Source organism: Aphis gossypii, chromosome 3, assembly GCF_020184175.1.
Source record: "Aphis gossypii isolate Hap1 chromosome 3, ASM2018417v2, whole genome shotgun sequence".
Classification (NCBI taxonomy): domain Eukaryota; kingdom Metazoa; phylum Arthropoda; class Insecta; order Hemiptera; family Aphididae; genus Aphis; species Aphis gossypii.
Window position 1 is genome coordinate 21,862,193 of NC_065532.1, and position 20,894 is coordinate 21,883,086.

Genomic DNA, 20,894 nt, shown 5'->3' on the forward strand with positions numbered 1-20,894 from the left:
ATAACATTGGCGGAAGGAAATTACACGTATACGATTCGGTGTCCAGTAGCGCCAAAATGTGATGACTACTACGTCGTCCAACATTATAAAACTAGTGCTATAAAGGACATTCCGTCACTTGAATCGGTAAAAACCATAATAAAAAAAACCAATGATTAAATGATGAACTATAGTTAAACAACAGCGATACAATCATTTATTGATCACCAGATTATTTTTTTAATTTGACCGTTACCTATTATTATTCAACACAAATAAATTATTAAATTCTAATTAAAATAATAAGATTGTGGATTTTATAGTTGATATTTAACTATAACATGATTAAATAATAAAACATATTACGAATATTATTAAATAATGATTTTTTATAATAGATGGAAATATTCTGAAGCTAGTGTGAAGTTGTATACTTGCAATAACTATCCTGCTGATAATGAAATATCAAATAAAATAAATTAACTTATTCGTGCAATTTTGAATCGATGTTCATCGGATCCAAAACGAAAGATTGTAAAAAACAGCAAAAAATAAAATGCAAATATATTATTATGTAAAATTTTTTTATTGGTAGTATAAATTATAACATTTAATAAAATTATTAAAATTGATAAAATTAATTAATCTTATTATTTTACTATAATATTGAAATCAATTCTTAGAGTAATTATAACAATTATAATGGTATAAAGTTCAATACAAATTTTATTTTAAATCGTTATTAAATCATATAATATCATATCTGATAGTGAATTATTGTGGAATTGAAGTATTTCATATATAAAACAAGAATCATCGTTCTGTATACAACACATGCTAAAGTCAAAATTTTGAATAAACTGATTAGTAAAATCATTTCGCTGACAAGATGATGGTAGAATATTGATGTCTGCTCTAATTAATTAATAAACGGTATCAAAAGTTGACTGATATGAAACCAACTTTTTCTGCTTTTCTACAATATGTGAATCGATAAATTGTTGTAATTGTTTTAAACGATGTAAATCAGTATATGATAAGGTAATAAAATGATCATTAACATGCAATTTAATAGTTAACTGATTTAAATTGACTGAATAATATATGTTATCAGTTATTTCACACGTTTACAATTAGTATGTAAATTATTAGTTATTGAACTATAATTGCTATCACACATTAGTGTACACCACTGAAGTAAATCGAAGGTTAACAATTTTTCAGTAACATTACATTCTAGTATTACAATAACAGAAATCGTTTTATTAACCAAAAATCCAACCGTTACACTTTTCTTGTTAAAAGGTCTAATACTGAGTATTGTTTTGCGGCAACAATTGATGGAATCATATTGTATGACGACGTGATCTTTTTGATATTGACGATTTCTGATGATAATTTTTAAAAACGAATAGAAATAAATGTAATAACTGAAATAAACGTAAAACACAGATGTTATTTACACATATATGATCGTTACAACACATATTTATAAACTAAGTGTATTACTTGTACATGTGTGGTTATATACTAAACTGATTACATTAAAAAAAATTGAAGTGAACGTGAAATCAAATCAAATAACGTGTGGAAGGGAGAATTACTTACCTGATCTGTCGAACCCGAAACTGCAACTTTTTTAAATCTAATATATTTAATTATAATTAGACGCGTTATCTTACTTGACAACAAGTGCACGAGGTATAAAATCAAATATTAACACATTTAAGTTGATTAATTCAATATTTATTTTGAAATACAAATAAATTATAAAAGTAATAAGAAACATCAAAGTAAACTAACAAGTAATATCATTTGATTTAGACTTACAATCACAAACATGGCTAGCTTTTACATATTCGTTTTTTACATTTTCTATAAATTCGTTTCCTTTACATAGTAATACAAATATACATTTAGGATTCCATTTTGCGTGTTCGATCCATGGTATATCATCGTTTGACCATTTTTGTAAGACAAGTCCACAGAAAAAACATTCAACTATATCACCTACACCGGTATATTTTAAACCAGATTCAGATAACGAATATTTATTTTGACATGAAGTACATGGATATGAGTTATATGTTTTTAATCTTGACATAAATGTGGTATAATCTGAATGTACTGGATATGAATTATTTCGTACTAAATAAACTAAAGATGGAAAATCGTTGGAAAATTTCTGTAAATGCATGGTTTCAATAAAGCTCAAGATAAATATTTTAAAAAAACAAATCAATAAACTAATTTACCAGAGAAATAATAAAAAAAATATAACACGACTTAATTGTTCAACCGTTAGTAACAAACTAAATGTTTTAAATTAATCACGAATAGAAATAAATGTAATAACTTAAATAAACGTGAAACACAGATGCTATTTACACAGATATGATCGTTTCAACGCATATTTATAAACTAAGTATATTACTTGTGCATGTATATTGTATAGTTATATACTATTATACTATATCAGTTGTGTACTGCCATCTATCGTGGTAGGTTGTACATTTCGATAACAGTTTTATATGCTCTCTTATCTTCGGTTTCTTTTCGTAACTAACTTTCCATACTAATACGTAATGTTGTGTATTATTTGCATTGAAGATATTTCTCAGGGCGATGACATCAAGTGTACTAAATGCAATGAGTTTTTACATTTCAATTGCGCAGGCCCCCGAGAAGCAAGTTTTAGAAAAATGTCGGTTGCTCTAAAAAAATTATGGACCTGCTCAAATTGCAAAACAAAAAAGTTGGTAATGACTCCAGTCACGGCGGGAAAATCTCAAACAGTCACAGATGAAACATTGAAAAGTGTTGTTGAGTCTGTGAACTTTATGAGTTCTCAGTTTGATGATTTTAATAATCAATTAAAGCATTTGTTATCAACTATAAATGAAAATAAATGTGAAAACAAAAGAATCGCAGAAGAAAATCTACTTTTAAAAAAGGAAACTGGGAATTTGTCGGGGCGTTTAAATAAAATTGAACAAAAAACATTAGAGTGTCAGATAGAAATAGTAGGCGTACCTGAGTCTAAAAATGAAATTTGTACCAACACTATCCAAACTATTATAAACAAACTGGGCTCTGATGTTACGGCTCAAAAAGCTTTTCGACTTAAATCAAATTTTTCGAATAAACCCAGAATTTTATCTGTGTGTTTCAACATGTTGAATGATAAATCTCAAGTTATGGAATTAGCGAAAAAACATAAACTAGTTGCAAAGGATCTGGACTTGGAACGAATCTGCTGTATATTTCAACGAAAAAATTACCTATACATACAGAAATCTATTTTTCAAAGGGAGAACTTCAGCTAAGCAGGTCGGTTAAAAATATATTTGGTTCAAAAACAACACAATTTTCGCTAAAAAAAAAGACATTTCAAAATCAATAATTATTGATGATGAATTATCTATATCTAGAATGGTATAATTTTTGAGTTAGGTATTTCTTTTTATTTTAGTTATTATTTAATGTTTAGTATGTATTTAGTTTTATTTAATGACTGACGTAATTGATGTTATTGAAAAATATAATAATTATAAAACTAGATATTTTGATTCTATTACAGACTTTGTAAATAATTTTAATCTTAATAAAAACGAAATTACCTTTTTTAATGTAATGTGTACTAACATACGTAGTGTAAATGCTAATTTTGATGAACTACTGTTATATTTAGAAAATGATATTAATTATAAAAAAATAGACATTCTCATATTAACTGAAACATGGCATAGTGTGGGGAACTGCGTGTTTACAATACCTGGTTATAATACATACTATTCATCCACTAAACCAGCGTTTCTTAAATTTTTTTATCCGTGGAACCCTTTTTGACGTGCACTTTTATCGTGGAACCCCTACTTTGTTTTCTAGCTTTTAAGCTTTTTGTTAGGATTATTTGCAAAAAAAAAAATATAATTATTTCATATACTTATATTGTGTTAAACGTTAAAGGTACTTAATTAAAAAATATGTTAAAAAAAAATAATAAAAATTGTATATAATTTTACTTTGACAATAATTACTTAATGAGATGCGTGAAATTGCTTTTTATTATTACAAATATTCTTAATATTGGGCTTTATTGACGAAAGTTGTAATAACATATTAGGTTCGGCATCAAGTCTGTTGCGGTATTTTGTTTTTGTCGATACATAGGTAAAGAACCCCGTTTCACACATATACGTGGTTGCAAATGGTAAAAGTGCCAACACGGCCTTTTGTGACAATTGAGGATATTCATCTTTTGAATTGCACCAAAATTCTGCTAATGGCATTGATTTAAATTTTTCTTGCAGCGATGAATCAGCTGTAAATTCAATAAAGGTTTCATATTCTTTTGCTGACATGGCTGGAGGTCGTGTATTGACAATAAATGGATTTTTAATCCACAGTTCATTTTTATATTTCACCTGTTGGTCATTTGGAAAATACTGGTTGAATCCTTCACTCAATCCAGTGAGGTGCTGAATAATTTCCTCAATGAAAACTTCATTAATTTCGTCCTCTTCCTCTTTCGAAAAGCATTTAATTGTAGGAAAGCAATCAAACTCGTTGGGCTCATACAAATTTTCCAAAAATCTAACTTTTTCTTAAAAGCATGAATTTTTTCGTGTGCAGTAAAAACATTTACGTGTCTGCCTTGAAGTGTGAAATTAAGCTCATTGATCTTTGTAAAAATATCACTTAAATAGGCGACTTTAAGTAGCCACATTTGATCAAGAAATCGATCTTTTAATTCGAAATTGTGTTCCAAAAAAAAGCACGTACCTCGTCCTTAATTCAAAAATACGAGTTAGTATCTTTCCTCGAGATAACCACCTGACCTCGGTATGTAAGAGAAGAGAAGTATGTACACTTCCCATGTCCTCACATAGGATTTTGAATAAACGATTTTGAAGAGGCCGAGATTTTATGAAGTTTATGATTTTTACGACTTCATCAAGAGCTTTCTTAAAACTAACAGATAACTTTTTTGCAGCGAGTGCCTGTCTATGTATCATACAGTGGCTACTAGAACAGTTTTTTGCAATATTTTTAATACGCTGTACAGCTCCATTAATTATACCACTCATAGCCTTTGCTCAATCGGTACAGATATCAACGCAGTTTTCCCATGGTATTTCATTTCCTTCAAGAAATGAATTTAGAAGATCAAATATTTCAGCTCCAGTAGTACGTGTTGGTAGAGATTTGCATAAAAGAAGATCTTCCAATAATGTGCTTTCGTGTTGATACCTAACGATGACAATTAATATTGCAAGCCCAGCTTCATCGGTAGACTCATCCATTTGTAATGCAAATTTGCACGATTTGAGACGAAAAACAAGTTCATTCTGTATATCGGCTGCTAAATCATTGATACGATTAGCTACCGTGTCATTCGATAGTGGGATTTTAGATATTTCTTTTGCAGATTTTTCATCTAACATACATTTTACCATCTCCATAGCACAAGGTTTTATTAGACTTTCGGCAATTGTGTAAGCTTCACCGCGTTGAGCTATCTGATAGCTAACTAAATAAGAAGCTTCGGTTGCTTTTTCATTCACAGTTTTTGTGGTTTGAATCATACAGTTTATTGATTTTAATAGTTCGTCATGCTTTCGAATAAAGAATTCTACATTTTTTTCTTTAAGTTCACCGTAAACAGATTCTAAATGACGACGCATTTTAGCTGGAGCCATAGAGCTATTTGGGAGAACTTTGCTGCAAATAACGCACTGAGGATTATCATTATTATTCATAAACCCTAATGATATGTAACTTTCATCATACTTTCTACATTTTTTAAAATATTTTGGGGTGATTTCATTTGTATCATTCTCATTATTACTATGATTATCAATATGACTTGAGTTCACCGCAAAATATTCAGGTTCTTGAGAGGAACGTTTTAGAGTTCCTTTTTTAAGCCATCTCTCCATATTGCAAATAAAATAACAAAACCAACTTTGAGACAAACAATAAAATTATAACACAACACACTCGAATATAACGCACAGGTCACAAGACACGCGGTAGACTGTCGCGTTGTATTGAAACGTTGAAACGTTATTTTATTCGTTTATCTGTTTTTCAGAAATTCAAGCTATCGCGGACGGCCGTGACCAATCAGTATTTTTATTAACGACACACAAATATTATTTATGAATAGTACTAGTACCTATGTTACTCTTATGCTTATCGTTATCGACGGTCGTTTCTCTTAAGTTCACGCTATCGCGGACGGTCATAACCAATTAGTATTTTTATCAACGACGTTCAAATATTATTTTTGTATACAAACTGTATAACTGTATAAGCAGTATAAGAACACAATATATTATAAAAGTATAGAGGTTAGACTGTTAGAGTATAGAGATAGACTATTCCATATGACATATTATACATTATTATTTAATATACAAACATTCTTTAGTTAGACATTTTTAAGTAATTTTCTTGAAAATTTTGAAAAAAATTACTTAAGCTTCGCGGAACCCTGAAGTGATCTCCGCGGAACCCCGGGGTTCCGCGGAACACAGTTTAAGAAACGCTGCACTAAACGAAACCAAAATGATGGAGTAATAGTGTTCGTTAAATGTGCCTTACCGGTAATTTTATATGAATTTGGTTCTGTTGATAGCAACATCTTAAAATTGTCATTATGTATTAATAATACGCCTTTGGTATTTTACTGCGTTTATCGATCGCCTGCAAGCAACACTAATGATTTTATCGTAAACTTACGCAACATTTTTGATAAAGAAAATACAGATAAGGGCTATACCTTCTTAATTGGAGATATGAACATAAATATTATAGAGAATATAAATAATGACTATTTTGACATGTTAGCCGAACACGATTATAAATCATACATAAACATATATATTAGATTACCTCTAAAAGGAAATTACTCGTGTTTAGATCATATTTTTATTAAAACTCAACAATCTAATTTAAATTTAATTGAAGCAGGTGTTATACAATCACATATCACTGACCATTTCTCTATCTTTGCAGCAGTACCGATTTCTAATCATGTCAGTTCTGAAAATACACTTATTAAAAAGAGTGTCAACTACGACCTCTTATGCAGTTTATTAAGTAAAGAAAATTGGTCTGTTTTGAATAGTACATTAAATATTAACGAACCAATTGATATATTTTATGCAAAGTTATTAAAGCATATTGAAAACTCTAGCTACGAAATTAAGTTTAATTCTAAAAATAAATTCATTAAAGAATGGATGACAAAGGGACTGTTAATTTCAGCTCGTCGTAAAAATGATATTTCTAAGCTGGTTAAAAAACATCCAAATAATGCTAATTTACGTGCTTATTTCATTAAATATCGAAATAATTTTACTTCAATTCTAAGAGCAAGGAAAATACTTTTTTACAAATCAAAATTTTCTAGTGCAATTACTAATCCTAAACTAACTTGGAATTTAATAAATAATTTAACAGGAAACAATAATAACTCAAACAATGATACCTTCAAAAATAATATTGAAAATAATGGTCAAACAGTTAACCCACAAAAAGATCCAGCAAATATAGCAAATATTTTTAATTCTTTCTTCATAAATGTTGGTAAAGACCTAGCTGTAAAATTTAATAACAGTTTGCTTAACTACGATGTTGAATTACCTAGTTGTTCTTTTAATCAGCTCTTTCTTAATAAGATTGAAAAAACCGAGGTCCAAAATATCATAAACAATTTCAAAGACAAAACGGCAGCTGGTTTTGACAAAATTTCAGTTAAACTTTTAAAGCACATAGCTCCGTATATTATAGACCCTCTTATCTATATACTAAATATATGCCTCGAATAGGGCGTATTTCCGGAAAAATTTAAACTCGCAATTGTCAAACCACTTTATAAAACAGGTGATACAAAAAATGTGACAAACTATAGACCGATTTCCATGCTTTGCAATTTCTCAAAAATTTTCGAAAAAATAATTAAAGTTAGACTTATAACTTTTTTAGAAGCGAATGAATTATTATCTAAAAATCAATTTAGTTTTCGACCTGGTAGAAGTACGACTGGAGCGCTCTACGAGACGTCCAAATTTTTATATAATGAATTAGACAATAACAAAAAAGTAATTGCAGTTTTCTTAGATCCCGCGAAAGCATTTGACACGGTAAATCACGACGAACTTCTTAAAATGTTGCCTTGTTTTGGAATATCAAATGAAAGTCTCATGTGGAACAAAAGCTATCTAAAAAACCGTAAACAAGTTGTTTCGATAAATGGCGTTCATAGCGCTGAGGGTGAAATGGTGAAATCGATTAACGGTGTACCGCAAGGCAGTGTTTTAGGACCTCTTTTATTCATTTGGTATATAAATAACATCTGTAACCTACGTATTGACGGTCAAGTTATAACCTATGCTGATGATACCTGTCTACTTTTTTCTGGAAACTCATGGGATGACGTTCATCAAAAAACGACTGTTATAGTAAATACTGTTTTTAAAGAACTAAATAATAATAAGTTGACTTTGAATATAAGTAAAAGTGTTTTCATTGCTTTATCAATTTATAATACGTACATACCTTTCGATGATATTATTATTCATTCTTGTAAAAATCGAGATTTAAATTTTAAATTATGTAACTGCCAAAAAATAAGTAGGGTTACGATAGTTAAATATTTAAGTCTTATTTTAGACTGGAATCTACGGTGGAAATTTCATATTGAAAATGTGGTTATGAGATTAAGATCTGTTATTTGCAAATTCTTCAAAATTAATAAACTCTTATCTACTGAAACAATGTATACTGTATATAACGCACTTTATAAGTCGATATACCAATACGATCTTTTAGTATGGGGTGGGTGTTCTGATAATGCTATAAAACCACTTGTGATTCAACAAAATCATGCAGTAAGATTATGTTTATGTCTAAGGAAAAAGAAGCTCTTTGGCTCGACTTCCATAAACTATAAACAGTTGAGAGTCCTACCGGTCCGTGATTTATATAGACAGTTCTCCATTCTATTTAAAGCAGGTAAAATTACTACTAAAAACGTCAATAAACGGGAGCACAGGGCTTACGATTTGCATGTTAGTTACACAAAAAAAAATATAGGTAATAAGTTCGTTGATTATTTAGGTTCAATTAATTTTAATGCTATGCCATTTGAGCTTAAAAAAAATATTGTAAATAATGTATATAAAAATAATTATGATTTTAAGAAAAGAACTATTGTAAACTGGTTGTTACTTAATCTTTAACTGTATTTGTATGTCAAATTAGGAAATAAGTTATATAATTACTAATAATTAATTTTAATGCTATGCCATTTGAGCTGAAAAATATTGTAAATAAGGTATATAAAAATAATTATGATTTTAAGAAAAGAACTATTGTAAGCTGGTTGTTACTTAATCTTTAACTGTATTTGTATGTCAAATTAGGAAATAAGTTATATAATTACTGTATTTTTGTCTAAATTTATAGACTTTATATGTTAACAAACAACTCATTTACCTCGCCACAAGCTCTGCTTAAAGGGGTAAATTAAATAACTAATGAATGTATCTAATGAATGTAACTTAATAGTAATAAATAGTTATTACTATTAATATAGTTATATAATAATAAAAAAAAAAAAAAAATACTAAACTGATTATATTAAAAAAATTGAAGTGCATGTGAAATCAAATCAAATAACGTGTGGAAGGGAGAATTACTTACCTAGGTTTTTTTCAGAAAAACCATGGGGCGTCTGACTCCATTTTACAGCGGGAATTTCTTACACTGCAAGGGGACAATACCCCCTCAAACTTTTTTCATCTCCGCTGAAAAATAGAGCCAGACGCCCCATATTTATACTAATAAATGGTTAGAAAAACCATGGGGCGTCTGGCTCCATTTTACAGCGGGAATTTCTTACACTGCAAGGGGACCATACCCCCACAAACTTTTTTCATCTCCGCTGAAAAATGGAGCCAGACGCCCCATATTTATACTACTTACTTACATTTCTGTTAGCGTGGAGATGCTTGAAAAAAATATACTGGCTTCTAGTGTTTCTACTGAACTAGCTGTATTCATGATGGAGCTTATGATTTTTTATAGTCTAAACTCGCCACCTCTTAAAAGCGAATACGGTACATTGTATTAGATTCTATTTTTTTGATTATGAGAGGAACGTACCTTGCTAAATTTCATATAACCTTTCAAATCTGTCATTGAAATGTAGAAGTCAATTACATTCTATTAGGTAGATTCAAATCACACTTGTAATGTAAAAATATGAAAATGACTTAACGAATTTCATAAAACCTTTCAAATTTATATCGTTTTAGATCGATATAAATCTGTCATTGTAATGTAGAAATTAATTACATTCTATTGGGCACAAATCACACTTTCAATGCGGAAAATAAATAGATTCTATTTTTTCGATTATGAGAGGAACGTACCTTGACAAATTTCATAATATTGAAATATTTTTTCACATTGTATTAGATTCTATTTTTTCGATTATGAGAGGAATGTACTTTGCCAAATTTCATGTATCCTTTCAAATCTGCCATTGTAATGTAGAAGTCAATTACATTCTTTTAGATACAAATCACACTTGTTATTACATTCTATTTTTTCGATTATGAAAAGACGTACCTAGGTCACATGTTACAAAACCTTTCAAATTTTATTCTAGTTAGTGTTTTAGCTGAACTGATTATTTTAGACTTAAGAGGAGGAGTAGAAATGGTTACATATATAAGAGACTCATCGATACAGTATATTCAGTATACTTCAACAGATTTTACAATCTAGACTTTTTTTAATAAAATTAATTTAATTTTTTAAATAAAAAAAAACGTCCTGCTACTCATTTAAAAGCGATGACGAGGAGTCGGTTGTATTGTCCGAAGTAAGTAAAAAACATTTTTTTTTATTACAATATAATATACAATTATTTTAATTAAAAGACATTTTTTTTTTTAAAAAAAATTATTAAATATTTTATGAAAAATTGATTTTGTAAACCGTCATCAGCTTATCGTCTATTTTAATTATAGGATAATATTGCAACAACATCTCGAAAAAAAGGTACATCGAAAAGGTTAGCTGTGAAACCGGAGAAGAACCGGTATCGAAAAAGACGAAAAAGGTGAGTTATATAAATTTATGACATATTACAAAAAAGTAAAAAAAAATATAATTTAATTATTATTTTATAGAGTACTGCTATCTGTTATACAGACAAAATATTGGATTTAATAACAGATCCAACTATACTAACCGATGCAGAGAACACCTTGAATATAAAAAAGGATGATTGTTCATTAATGGTTAAGACACCTGTAGACAATACGGCTGTAGATTACTGGACTATAGCACATTCTAAATGTGCTAAAATTGCTAATGTTGCTCTGCAAGATAGGTAATAATAATAATAATAATAATAATAATATATATATAACTAAAGCGAAATATTTATAATAAAATTTAATTTAACCTAACATAACCTAACTTTTTTTAGATGGAAGCATGCTGAATGCTCACTCAAAATATCTCTAACAGGGCAGCATCCGGATGATTTAACTACAGCCAAAGAAATGGTTACGCTCATTCAATCTGTTTTCGACAAAATGATGCGACATCCCGGCAAGAAGCTTCTCAGACACAGACCAAAAAAAATAAACTTATAAAATGTGTGTAATAGGATATAGTGTTGGATTAATTTTATTTAATAAAAAATTTTTTTTATATTTATATTTATTTTTATTATTTAGATAAAAAAAAAATAATAATACATTTATAGGTTAAAATAAAAATATTGAAAGCTAGTATATAAGTGGTTTTAATAAAATAACAGTTTTTTCAGCAAGAATGATAAATTAAAATAAATTAAGAAACTTTTTTTCTATTACATCACTAAATCTTGTAATATCATGTTCGACAATGAATTAAAATGAAATTGTAATAACTCGTACATAAATGAACAATCTTCACTTTGTATATTACTGTAGCTGAATCATAATTTTGAATATATTGATTTGTAAATTCGTTTCGTTGACAAGATGATGGTAACCCATTTACTTCAGACTTTATTAATGTATAAGCTGTATCAAACGTTTTTTGGTATGATTCCAATTTTTTCTGTTTTTCGACAATATACAAGTCAATACAATGTTGTAATTGTTTCAAACGATGAAGATCAATATGAGATAATGTTATGTAATTATCATTAGAATATAAAACTATAGTTGATTGGTTTACATTAACAGAGTAGAAAAAATTATCAGCTATCATAACACGTTTGCAACGAGTATGCAAATTTTCGATAATTGTATTAAAATTGTTTTCGCACATTAACTTACACCACTGATCAAGATCTAACGTTACAACTTTTTTAGTTAATTTACATTCTAATAATATAATAATTGAAATTTGCTTATTAACTAGAAGTCCAATGGTTACACTTTTCTTACTAAAAGGACGAATATCGAACACAGATTTTGATACAACGATTGATGGATTCATATTGATAAAATAAAAAAAAACAGTAAACAGTATTTTTTTCTAGAAATATGAATATGATCACTAGACAGCTTAGCTCAAACTAACACGTTTTCTTTATCCATACATGTTATATACTAAACAAATGTAAGGTTAAAAAAGAAAAAAATAAAAAAAAATGTGAACGTATAGTGTCTAGTTGGATAAACAGTAAAGAGTTATTATACTTACCTACCTAATTCGATAGAACCTGAAACATTTTTTAAAAACCATTAACATATTAAATTTAAATTAGACGCGTTTTCCCACTAGGCTATACGTTCACGAGGTATTAAATAAGTTATTAACACATTTAAGTTTATTAAATTCAGATTTTTTTTATTGAAATATAAAAAGTTAAAAAAAAAAAAAAATATTTATTAAATGAACTAAACAACAGTATCATATGACCTTGATCCACAATCACAATCACAAATATCGATAATCTTACCATATTTTTTTACTACATTTTCAACAAACTGATTTCCTTTTGATAATAATACAAAAACACATTTCGGATTCTATCTTGAGTGTTCAATCCATGGATTATCTTCTTTTTCCTTACGATGTAATATAAGACCGCAGCAAAAACATTCAACAATATCTTTTTTCCCTGAATATATAAAACCGCTTTCAGCCAATGAGTATTTATCTTGAGATGAAGTCAACGGAAATAAATTGAATGTTTTCAATCTTGATATAAATGTAGTAAATTCTGGATATGTAGGATATGCATTGTTTCGTACTAACGAAACAAGTGAACAAAAACTGTTGTTAATTTGTTGAAAATTCATTTTTTTTTTATAAAAAAAAAATAAAAAAAACTTGACTGAATTAAACTTGATTAAAAATAACAGAACCTGATTAAACGATGGTTGAATATTAACTGAACTGTCTGAACTGGAATGAATTAAATAAAACGACTTTTATCTATAATTTATTAAAAATGAAATTACAGTGTAACCTGAATGTTTAACTTACAAGAGAAATAAATAGTGTTGAAGTGTGTATACACTGTTTAAACTTTATGTGTAACAGTGGAAAACATAATTGGTTTAAGGCGGAAACTATACCTTACATTTTAAAAATCTCCGCAGTCAAAAGTGCGCAGTACATACATAATGATTTTTGAAAATCAGTATTTTTTACTGGTACAGCGGAGAAAAAAAAGTTTAAGGGGAAAAATCCTCCTTAAAATTTTACAATCTCCGCAGTCAAAAGTGCGCAGAACATACAAATGTATACTACTTACAATTAAATTAAAAATCAAACATTTCCTGTAATATTTTAAATACCTATATCTAAATTTATTTGGTATTAAATATTATTTGTAAATAATTAATACATTTTAATAAAGATGACATAATTGAGAATCTTTTACTGTTGGAAAATTACTTTCAAGTATATCTTCATTAGATTGCCATGTGTCATAATATACATATATATTTATATTTAGATGCCTTTGCACTTATCAATTTTTTCATATAAGTTAGTGGACTGTTGGATATTTTGAAAAAGAAAATCAATATTCAGTAATACCGGAGAATTGGATTATTTCGTGTGGTAACATGTGTAATTTCTAGATGGCCAAAAACTGGGAACATATCCGGTAAAAATAGTATCTCAATAGGTACTATGGTAAGTATTTTAATTTTTATTTTAAATTGTTGACAATGTTTTCTGTTGGAATTATAAACATAATACTCTATAGGTAGTTTATAATTAAACTTTTTTTTCTGTAGCACAGTAGACGACACTAAATAGACATTTCTAAAATACTATAGAATATATTTTATCTTATTAAAGATAAAATATATATATATATTTTATTTTATTTTATCTTATTTATTTATTTAATTTTTTTTTTTTTTATTTATCTTATTAAGTAGCCAATAGGGCTGTTAATCGTCTGTTGATGTTATGCCTTGTAATACTTGTACATCAAATATTGTATAACTAATAAAATAACTATACTTATTGTACATTTACCTAAGTCCAATATTATTATTATTACCTTTAGCTTCTGCAGTATACCTATCTCTGTATGACTGTATCTCAACATTTCCTATTTTTTATTATTAGTTACATATTATAATGAGTTATAGAACAATTTACGATAATTTTAATTTAATTTTTTCTATATTATTATAAGTCAATTTTTTTTATAAACTAATTTTGTTTATTAATTCAATCTCATGAATATATTTAAATAATTATAAAGAAGCTTCAAAAAAAGAAAGGCAGATATTTATTTCTGCATCAGCTTCTGAGCCAGAACATATGGTATTAGTTACTCCAAAATCACCTGTGTTACAAAATAAAAGAAGATACCTATTACAAGGCATTACAGAATGATAGTGACAGCTGTAAGTTTCCTAAATTAATATTTTAAATATTTTAAAGATTCATTAACTTATTATTAATTTGTATGATATAAATAAATAATAAACAAACAAGTCTATATATTCATAATAATTAATATTATTTAACTTTCTATATGCTTTAGCTTGTAGTCAGGGCCGTAGCTAAGAATTTTCTATGGGGAGGGTTCAGTTCCATAGATAGAAATTTTATAGAGGATATTACTATAGGAAATTACATTGAGTAAAACATCAAAATAGTGAGAATAAAACATTATATTTACATTATAACACTAAGTCAATTTTTCTCGGCTTCTTTGCCATTTCATTTAATACTTCATCTGGCGTGATAACAACATTCCTATAATAACTTAGTAACACTAAACCATTGAGACGATCCTGTTTGACAAACAATTCAATAAAATGAAATCAAAATTATCAGGTTAATTAGAATTTATTGTTTATACATAATACATACCTCTTTCATACTGTTTCTGAGGTAGGTTTTTATTCTTTTTAAGCTAGAAAAAGACCTTTCTGGTGTTGAAGTAGAAACTGGGAGACAGCACAAAATGTTTAATAACATAAATATATTAGGGAATATGATTGGGTCACAACACCTGATGGCATCCAATGCATTAGAAGGTAGCATTTCATTTTTATTTGTTACTAGCCCTTTAAGTTTTTGTTTCCAAATTTGAAGCTCGCAGTTAGTTGTGACAGTATCAACTTCAGGAATATAGAAAGAAACTAGAGATTCAAAGTCTTTTATATCTTTTGAATTAGTGTCATCAAACAAACATTGAAACCCTGAAATGTAATTTAAGTTGTTAAGAATTAAAATCCATAGGTAAGTATTTAATATTTGAAATAGTTTATAAATTGTTAAATACTAGATATGGGTCGAACTGTTCGGTTCCACCTATGGTTATCACTATTAAAATTTACCTTTAAAAATATTTTGGTGAACCAAGAATCTTTCATTAATTTGTGATATGAATGATTCAATGAAGGGAATACAAATTGATACGCGGAAATAGTCTTCAGGACTAAGGCTGTTATTTGATGACAAATAGTTTGACCTGTTTTTTTGACGGTTTATAATGCGTTTAGTAGATATTTCTATTCCCACTATTTCAGCCATTCTCTAATAACACGTATAATAACAAAAATAATAATATTCAAGGGAAAGTAAAGAATTAAAATTTAAAATAAATATCTAGCATTTACTTGAGCTTCTTTGAACATTTTTTTGAATTCATTTTCAACATTTTTTCTTAGATTTTCAAGAACAGTCATACTAGTACTTGCCAAATTGACCATTTCTTTTAAGTCAATGTTTTTTCTCTGAAGCTGCTTACACAATGGTAGCGCAACTGAAAATAATACCTATCCAACAAAAGTAAAAACAAAAATCAAAGTGCAATAATTATGATTTATGTTACTAATATTTTATAAATAAAGGTAGACATTCATACTTTAATAACTTGAAGAGACACAAGAAATTCTGAATCTATTGCTTTTAACATAATATTTGCATCAGTACTTGAACTGTCATTCCATTCTGATATGTTACTAAGTGCAGTTGTTACACATGGAAATAGTTCGATGAAATCATTGATAGCGTCATAACGTTGTACCCATCTTGTCATACACAGACGTTTTAAAGTTTTCACTTTTGGTTCCCAATCACCATTATTAATAACTTCTAAAAGTTCATTGTTTCGTTTAGGAAAATTAAAAAAACAATAATATTTTTCAATTATTCCAAGCAGTTCCTTATAGACTGCATATTGCATGCAGACGAAACGGCTAAATTTAAAGAATGCGCAGCACAATGGACATACAAGGCTTTTGGATGTTTAGATCGTATAATTGTTTGAGCACCTTTAAATTGACCAGCCATATTTGCTGCACCGTCATATCCTTGGCCGTACAAAAAGTCACAATCAAGCCCACATGAATTTAGTCCTAAAAAATTAATTATTTGTACAATATTATGATAAATTAAATTAATATTATACATATTATATACATATACATATTTTAGTAATAATCATTTTAATGTTTACCATTTAGGATTGATGACGCCAAATCTTTTCCAGTCAAACTGCTGATTTCATAAAACTTTAAGAAATCTTCATTGATTTCAATGTTTGAACCAGTAACACTTAAATAGCGCACACATATTGTCAGCTGTTCTGACACCGACACATCTGTGGTTTCATCAGCCATGACCGAAAAACATTTAGATTCATTAACTTTGTCAACTAATTTTTTAATTAAAATATCTCCACAAATAGTGATAATCTCATTTTGAATTTGAGGGCTCAAATATTTGCTTCTTGTATCCGATTCAAGATGGGACTTTAAAAACTCACAATCTTTTGCTTTATATTTTAAAATGGCCCGAAAATTACCTTCATTGTGAGTTGAATCTAAATCAAAACAGAAAATTTTAATTATTGTTTTATTTTATTTTGATAAAATCATAAACTTACTTTTAAAATTTATTGGACCAAAATCAAAACTGCCTCTCAAAGGAATTTCTTGATAACCACATAGTAAAATGCATTCAATGATAGGTATTAATTTGTCTCTATTTTGTTTTATTAATTTTACTCTAAACAATTATGTTAAGATACAATTATAAAAACATAATTTTTAAAAATAAATAATATATTGTGTACAAATATACTTTTAAGCAAAATTATAGTTATACTAAAATTATTCCAACTATCTAACCTGTCATTATCTAAAGCAGTTATAATTGATGGTGTTTTGTTTGAATAAATACTCAAAAAACCTTCTGCTTTTGTAACTGACATATTATGGTAATCAAAGCTTGCATGTTCATTAAATTTCTGTAATATTTCCAAATGACATATTTTGAAAATAAAATAGGCAACTTAAAGTATTATTGTAAACTAACTTCTTTTGCATTTTTCCAATTTGTAAAAGCTTTATTTGTTAAAGCCCCTAATTTTTGTTGGCCAACACCACCAGTCGTTGCAAATACCAAGCAAAACTTGCAAAATACCCCATTTTTCAGCTCAGAATAAACCAACCAGTTATAACTATTAAACCATTGATGTTGAAACTTAAGTTTCCTTTTTTTATTTTGGTCTAATATTGGAAATGCATATGTAGAAGGAGGAATCCATGGTTTTACAAGAATCTATTAAAGATTATTACAAGATACTAATTTATTAAATTGAGAAAATAGTTAATACTTAATAATGCATTATGTTATATACTAATATAATAATAAATAACAAAATATTACTATCATTAATAACTTTTATAACTTACTAGGTGCTTTTGCTCATCAGTCAAACTACCATTAGCATTTACAAACAACCCAATATCATTATTCCGAGGATCAATAACCTTTAAAAAAGCTTAAATATTAGGCAACATGCATTGGCAAGCTAAGAAAGTAAACTAATAAGCTAGTAGCCTTATTAAAATAATTGTAATATAATTACTAAAATAGTTATAATAATAGTTTTAATTATTATAAAATGAAGTAAAATAAAATAGAAATCTTACATTTTGTTCGGATATAGCAGTATTCTTCGAACTAGTACTACTAGTACTAGATTGACTTATGTCTGTATTTACTGGTTCAGAACTCTAGAATATTATAAACTATATGAATATTTTGAGTATTGTTTATACTTTACAAACATTAAATACAAGGTTTAATTAATATTTCCATGCATTTACATGAACTAAGTACCCTAATATAAAAAAAAAATACTCACCATTTCGTTGGTCTTTTTTTTAATTAAGTAGCGATCCATATTTTAAAACAAAATAAATTACAATTTATAAATGTAGGTATTAAAATTGAAAATTGAAATTGAGTTACACATCACAATTCACAGTAAAAGTAAAAAGTAAAAACGTCTCACAAGACGTGGAAACACAATATTAAATATTACACTGTATAGACAATAGACGTATAGTGTGTAAGTGTGTAACACATAATACAAAATTGTGACTGTTATATCAGTGATATCAGTTTAAACCGGGAAACCACCATAGATCGTTTTATTAATAGACTGGCCTTGCCTATTGAGTAGCTGTTGTAATAACCGGTCAAACATACTGCAGTAATTCACAATATGTCAGTATAATATATATTATATTATTGTATATATATTAGATATAATATATAATATTAATATTGTGCAGTCACAAGTCACACACAAAAAGTGCCCTCTATCTATGAGTTATGACCGTTCTACGTGTACGAAAGGCTCCGTAATTCGACGAGAAGATACGTTTACGCTATCATACACCTTGCCACCTTGAGCACTATAGTATAAATATATACATACATAAATCGATCTTAATATAGATATATAAAGTATTTATTATTTATTCAGTTAAAAAAAAAAAAAATAGTTTAAAAATTTTATTTTAAATTTTAGAATAAACTAGAAATTATTAAATTTTCTATTTTTCTAATGGGGGGGGGGTTTGAACCCCTTAACCCCCCCCCCCCCCGTAGTTACGGCCCTGCTTGTAGTAGTGCTTCATTAACTCCTCTAAAAGTTAAAAAAAAGTAACCAGGACCAAACAGCTACAGAAACAGTGTTAGATGATGAAACAGCAGTGGTCAGTAGACCATTCAACACTTCTCATTCAGATTATTTTCAAACCGATAATGAAATGTTTCAAAGCATAACAAGTATGTATACAAATCATTCAGTATTACAGCTTTCTAATTTTTTTGTACCCGAGTTACCTAGTAGTAAGTGCTATTTATTGTAAGTGTAGGTATGTCTGAAAGTTACACAAAACTACTGTATTCTTAATAAACTTTGTTTTGTAGCAATAATTTTGATATTTTGAGGTATCAAGATTCCATTTACATCAGCAACATTTAAATAAACTAACAATGATGTTGCATATTATTTACCATTTAAGTTTTAGATAAAAAAATTATGAAAATAACGATCAATACTTAAAGGACCATCCAACTCTGTAGTGTATGTGACGTTGGTGCCACTGGCACATCCAATCAAAGTTTTTCAGATTATCAGCAGCAGTGAATGTTGATAGATATAAGTCACTTTTGTACTCTCGTTTTGTTTTATGTTTTTTTCATGAATTGTTATGTTAAATAAATAAAGTTTATTAACAACGTCAATTGTTACGCGTATGGATTATTAATTATTTAATAATGCCTGGACATTACAATTGGCGACGAAGTAGTGTAACGTGCGTGCGAGTTAGTGTTGTCGTTATTTAATTTTTTGTACGGAGTACGGATACGTAGGCATTATGGCGAAAAACGTGGTTTCCATGACGGAGAAAGGGTCCGGTAGCTTGATCGGTCATGAGAATGAATTTAAATTAAAAGAAGATGATTTCAACGGGTGGGTTGAACGTTTTGAATTATATACTCAGCTCAATGAAGTTAACGTACACAAGAAAAAATTATTATTTTTAACATTGATTGGCAATGAAGGTTATTCTTTATTACGCGATTTGTGTTTACCTGTTAAACCATTGGATAAATCTTATGATAATTTAAAAAAATTGTTATCCGAGTTTATGAACCCTAAGCCGAATGTAGTTACTGAACGTTTTAAATTTAAAGAACGGAGGCAGGGTAATGAAACGATAATTCAATTTGTGGTAGTGTTAAAAAAAATGTCAGAATTTTGTGAGTTTGGCACACATTTGGAAGACGCATTAAGAGATCAGTTAATTTGGGGCATCAAGGACCAGAATATTCAGAAGCGGTTACTTTCGGAAGAGTCTTTGAATTTTAAAAGATGCGTGGAATTGAGTGTCGCAATGGAAGCAGCAACCAATGATGTAAACCAGCTACAGAATCAAAATCAAGCTGAAATAATTTATCAAGAACTGAAGAAGGAGCCGTCGTCGGGTAGCCGATTGCAGCGGAAAGCAGGTCTAATAGTGTTCATCAGAAGTTTTCAGATGTGGTATGTTATTGCTGTGGAGCGGTAGGTAATATTAGGCCTAAGTGTAAGTATAAAGATTTTA

General features: G+C 28.3%; 2 protein-coding genes across 2 annotated transcripts; both read right to left on the minus strand.

The window, feature by feature from the left end:
- Positions 1-5,078: 5,078 nt before the first annotated feature.
- Positions 5,079-5,921, minus strand: LOC126551018 (zinc finger BED domain-containing protein 5-like). Its single transcript, XM_050203774.1, has one exon. The coding sequence runs from the start codon at positions 5,919-5,921 to the stop codon at positions 5,079-5,081; it is 843 nt and encodes a 280-aa protein (XP_050059731.1).
- Positions 5,922-15,155: 9,234 nt separating this feature from the next.
- Positions 15,156-20,164, minus strand: LOC126551019 (zinc finger MYM-type protein 1-like). The gene is made up of 12 exons (XM_050203775.1): positions 20,144-20,164; positions 18,423-18,506; positions 17,803-18,048; positions 17,616-17,734; positions 17,372-17,469; positions 16,943-17,308; positions 16,668-16,841; positions 16,349-16,575; positions 16,101-16,259; positions 15,819-16,017; positions 15,349-15,680; positions 15,156-15,269 (listed from the first exon to the last, which is right to left on the minus strand). Exons 1-12 carry the CDS (start codon positions 20,162-20,164, stop codon positions 15,156-15,158), a joined length of 2,139 nt encoding a protein of 712 aa, XP_050059732.1.
- Positions 20,165-20,894: the final 730 nt, after the last annotated feature.